General features: G+C 37.7%; 1 protein-coding gene across 1 annotated transcript; it reads right to left on the minus strand.

Annotated features, from left to right (window-relative positions):
* Positions 1-2,017: 2,017 nt before the first annotated feature.
* Positions 2,018-4,981, minus strand: LOC149781288 (uncharacterized). Its single transcript, XM_089934731.1, has one exon. It carries the CDS (start codon positions 4,908-4,910, stop codon positions 3,729-3,731), a length of 1,182 nt encoding a protein of 393 aa, XP_089790857.1. The 5' UTR covers positions 4,911-4,981; the 3' UTR covers positions 2,018-3,728.
* Positions 4,982-5,651: the final 670 nt, after the last annotated feature.

The following is a 5,651-nucleotide window of genomic DNA, read 5'->3' on the forward strand; positions in this document are numbered from 1 at the left end:
GATAGGTTCAGCATTTAAAATATTTTAGACGTTGTGCGAGACAGTTCAAGCTACTGTTACATAAAACTTATTATTTTATCCATTTACGTACAATAAAGAACAGTAATGCCTCGAAAGTGTGTTAATACCGCGGACAATTTTTGCTATATTTGTGGGGAAGGTACATTTGCCAACCAGAAGAAAAGTATCAATTCTCAAGTGAAGAAGGCATATCATCTTTACTTCGGATGCAAGGTTGGTGACCAAGACAAGCCTTGGGCTCCGCATATATGCTGTGCTACATGTACAACACAGCTTTCACAGTGGTTGAATTGCAAAAGGTCATCAATGCCGTTTGCAGTCCCAATGGTGTGGAGAGAGCCAAGCAACCACCTAAATGACTGTTACTTCTGCTTGGTTCCTCCTCTTTCCGGCGGAATAACGAAGCGAAAGAAGTCGAGAATAGTCTACCCAAACATTCCGTCTGCATTGAGACCAGTTCCACATGGTGAGGGACTTCCTATTCCAGAACCTCCAGCAGAATATTCTCTTGATTCATCTGACGAAGACAAAGGTGAGTCGACCTGTTCTTCTCCTGGTCCATCAGCATGCAGTGATCCAGATTTTCACTGTGGTGCATTATCAACCCCAAACAGAATAACACAGGAAGAACTAAATGACCTGATTCGTGATTTGGACTTATCAAAGAACAAGGCAGAATTGCTAGGATCAAGACTCCAACAATGGAATCTTCTAGAAGAAGATGTCACAATTACTGCATATCGAAAGCGCCACCAGCAATTGGAGCCTTTCTTCAGAAAAGAAAGTAATCTGATATTCTGTTCCGATATTGAGGGCCTCATGAATGCTTTAAAAATCACTCATGACCCACAAGAATGGAGACTATTTGTGGACTCTTCGAAACTGAGTCTCAAGGCTGTGCTTTTGCACAATGGAAACATTCTTCCATCTATTCCAGTAGCGTATGCTGTCCACATGAAAGAGACATACGATAACTTAAGGCAGCTACTGAATTCCATTGAGTATAACAAGTACAGCTGGCACCTCTGTGGTGATTTGAAGGTAGTTGCCCTTTTAATAGGACTGCAGCAAGGATATACAAAATACATGTGTTTCTTATGCGAGTGGGATAGCCGAGCAAGGGAAATGCACTACATGAGGAAGGAATGGACTCACAGGCAGAATGTAGCCATTGGAGAGAAGAATATCCAACACCCAGCTCTGGTTGAGGCTCAGAAAATCTTGCTACCACCCCTTCACATCAAACTAGGTTTGATGAAGAACTTCGTGAAAGCCATTGACCGGACTTTGCCAGCATTCCGATACCTGCATGAAAAATTCCCTCGACTCAGCGAAGCAAAGATTAAAGAGGGAGTTTTTGTGGGTCCTCAGATTCGAGAGCTTTTCAAAGATGACCGGTTCAACAACTTGCTGGAAGGTGACGCGAAACAAGCATGGAATGCTTTTCGCCTAGTTTCTACAAACTTCCTCGGAAATGTTAGGGCAGAAAACTATAAGGAACTAGTAGAAGACATGTTGATGAAGTATAAGAAACTTGGCTGCAATATGTCTCTAAAGATTCACTTCCTTCATTCCCATTTGGATTTCTTTCCTAGCAACTGTGGTATTGTTAGTGATGAACACGGCGAACGTTTTCATCAAGATATCGCAACAATGGAACAAAGATACCAGGGAAAATGGTCCACTACAATGCTGGCTGACTACTGCTGGACACTCCTCAGAGATGCTCCCGAACAGCTGTACAAGAGACAGGCGAAGAAATCTAAGATGTAGTCAATGACTTGATTTTTTATAGGTAGGCTATTACAGTTGACCTTTTACTATTGGAATGCATTTCGTTATGTAAACATTAATTTCTTGCAGATTACAAAAAAACTAGAGCCAATTTTGCAATTTGACTGTCATATTCGTGTTCAGCACATAAAAATTGATAAGAATTGACTAATTTTATTTCAGTAACATGACTTTTGTAAAAATTTGTTGTCCAGTGTTATTAGCACAAAGAGAATCGTTGTAATATAACTGAATTTAAAATTTTAGAATCTAAGGATTTTAATCCAGGTTCGATCTAACAGACAAGTCAATTCAACCAAATCTTATTTGGTTCCAGGCTCGTTTAAGATCATTAAGGACGAAATAATAGAGATACACGAGTTAAATACTGTGGATGAAGCTGTTTTAACTTTGTGTTTAAGATTTGTTATTACATGTAAGCGGTTGATTCTGACCGCGGTGATGGGTTTGGGAATTTTGCCGACGGGATGATGGGTTAGCTGACAAGTGATGCCATCATCATTAGTGGTTATGTTCCACATCTTGATGCATATCTACGTGATAACGGTGTTAACAAACCCTCGTACATAATGACATATAATTTTGTTTAAAACCAAATATTTCTGACCATCCTGATGCATAAACAACTCGAAGCCAACTTGGAATCAATGAATTAGCACTCGGAAACGGTTTTCCCCACATAATTCTCAGCCATGCATGAAAACGTGGATTATTTCTACAATCAGAAAAGGGGGTTCACCAAAAAAAATCATGCCGATTGCATTCCCCGTTGATTTTATTGCATAACGTGGACTCAGTTAAGACAGGAAACGTTTGATTATTATTCAACGGTACGCACTTATCCGTGAATCAGTTTTTGTGCAAGAAACGAGAATAATTCTGATGGATACTATTCAATGGTGTAATCTGCATGATAGAAACATGCCGGTATGTCGATAGGAACCGGTGGCACAGGCCAGATTTGCAAATAAGTGCCAATTCAGAACTTGTCGCGGCGGCACAAAATAATCTTAACACAATTACTAATCTGTACTCGATGGCTGTTGGGGATAAAATGATTACATGGCAGACTTCGACACCGTGTTGGCGAAAATGACAAACCAATGGCGACCATGAATACAAATACGAAATCGGGGCATTAACGATCGTGATTTACAGGCAGTGAAAATCGAGCTAACGTTTGCCAGTATACAGAGATCTATACTGATTGAGATACAGTTGTATGATGTCGGCATTCGGAACGATAATCATCATTCGCATGGTTTCATAATCGAGTGGTAGCCACAAAATAGTATGATAATATGAATTTGTACACATAATAACCTTTTCCTTATATTTCACGCGAGTGCACGGTGCACAAAGTTCCCATAAGGTGCCTATGCAAGAGCAAAATAGCAAATACCCTTAATGCGCAAAAAATTACAGGGGTGTAAAATGTTTTGATCTAGATAAGCACCAATAGTCCCCAAAAATTTAAAAGTCCTATTATTACACAAATGAAACAATTAGTTTAAAAAACATCATACCAATAGCTTGAGTGTATTGTTAAATTTCTTATTAATAACATTGACGAAATACAGAGAATTATTTTATCTAATTTGAAACGAAAAGAAAAACTTGGCGATAAACGTGTTCAACAATTAACAAATAAACTAGGTAGTATAACAAAAATATTTGTTCATTAATTTTGTTATATTATCAGTTAATATCAATGAACAAAATCCATGCACTAATTTTGTTAAAGGTCTGCTATAAATCTTATTAAAACATTACATGGCGAGGTAAAACTTTCATCATTCCCTTTATTGAGAGAGGCCATGAACACTGTTCAGTACGTTGATAATTAACTTAATCTACTTGTGATTACTTCCAACGGCTGAATACACAACTTTCATATTTTGACAGAGACTACCTTATTTACAACTTGAGATATCCTTCAAGTCCCGTCGAAATGCAGCATTCATGAAAGCATATATGATAGGATTCGCTACATTATAAAAGAAGTACATATAGAAAACGACAATGTTATATGGAATGACCAAGTGAGCCATTAACCACGCAGGGAGAAAGAAAACAGTAAATACTGCAGTTACAACAAACAGCATCAAGGCTGTTTTAATGTTTGCAATGAGGCACTTTTCCCTGATTGTCATTTGGCGATTGATTTGTATACATCTTTGTCTGCTGTGGATGATGACAGAGCGTATTTCTTGTCCGTTGATTGAAACTTGTGTCACTGCCAATGAGTTGTCTTTATTATTGTTGGAAACACACCCATAACTCTTTTGTAAATTCATTTTCAACCGTCGTGTTCTTCGTACAAGAACTGATCGCAGCACTAATGTGTAGAGCATGGATACAATTATCAATGCCATGACGAAGAAGCTAGAGTATACCTTTTGGTAACGATAGGTGAAAGCACTGTCAAAGATTAGTTCGTTTGTTTTGCAGATTCCCGTATATTGTGAATATTCAGTTTGGGCACGAATTGTTTTTAAAATCCCTTCAAACTGTGTCGAATTATATGCAATCCATACTGATTCGTTGCTTAGTTTATCTAGGTTATTGCTTGTCTCCGTAAAATTTGACAGCAACGTTTGGAAACTAATGTTATCATTCAAAAGACTTTCAATTGTTGGAAGAGTTAACTGATAAACTCCGTAGTTTAAAGATGTTATAACTCCCAAAGTAACCGCAAGAAATCCCATTACAACTATGATTACTTTAGCGCGTTTAGCGTTTAGCAATTGTTTGAATGGGTGACATATACAGAGATATCTGTCAAAGGCTATCCCAACCATTATAAATGCAGAGAATGGAACATTGGATGTGATGAAGAACATGTACATCTTGCAGAAAATGTCATATTTGATTTCATACCTCAAATATTCCACAGCTATTGTATATGGAATGATTATTAAACACGTCATGAAATCCGTACCAGCCAGTGTAATGATAAAGACTGTAGAGGCTACTTTGTTACGTTTGCGCACGTAAACACAAAGTACAAGAGCATTGCCGAATATTCCCAAAACACTACAGAATGTCAGAATGCCAATAACGGCCAGCAAACCTTCGTCCATGGAAACATCCATCTTGATAGTTGATACGATATTCTCTGGTCCTAGACTGTATTAAAAAGTCGCATTTAAACTGCCAACGTCTCCGACATCTGAAATTACAGATAATAAACTATAGAGAACCCACCTAATTGTCCGTTGTTTACAGACTGTTGAACAAACATTTAAAACAGTATTTTGTTAAATAAAAGACTATATTGTTATACTTGCGTTTCGTGTTGTACAGTCAGTCTCAAGAGTACCAGTATAGAACAGTGTTGCCCCTTTCATTGACACATACATTCACAAATGCAAGAATGAAAGCAACGCATAGCAGGTTTTCGAAAGAAAGTATTTTCTTCTTTTTCCTTTCTGTTTTCGTTGATTGCACTTTTGGACAAGGATTTAAATCTGATTAAAAGAATAATCCTTGTTTTGAAAACACTAGCTTAAATAGTTCTTTACTGTGTAAAGTCCTTCATGAAAACAGTTCTGTTATGACGCTGCCAGCTACAAGGAAGTGGTGAGATGAGTCAATAATACTCGTGTGTGCATATGTTCAACGCCAGTGACTAAGCCATAGAGACATAGATGGAAGTCGTTTTATATTCGGAATATCGATTGTATGCTAATTCAGGTATAGCTGAACAGATACAGCATGTACAAAAGCAGGTAGTCTAACAGACTTTACATCTGTTTCGAATACAATTTTGATGGTAATGATTTAGAAGTTTTCATTTGATTTCCTTCCATCCTCTCTTCTTCATGTCTGTGAAT

This window comes from Sinohyriopsis cumingii, chromosome 15 (genome assembly GCF_028554795.1).
Source record: "Sinohyriopsis cumingii isolate HCF-2022 chromosome 15, ASM2855479v2, whole genome shotgun sequence".
In the NCBI taxonomy this organism is placed as follows: Eukaryota; Metazoa; Mollusca; class Bivalvia; order Unionida; family Unionidae; genus Sinohyriopsis; species Sinohyriopsis cumingii.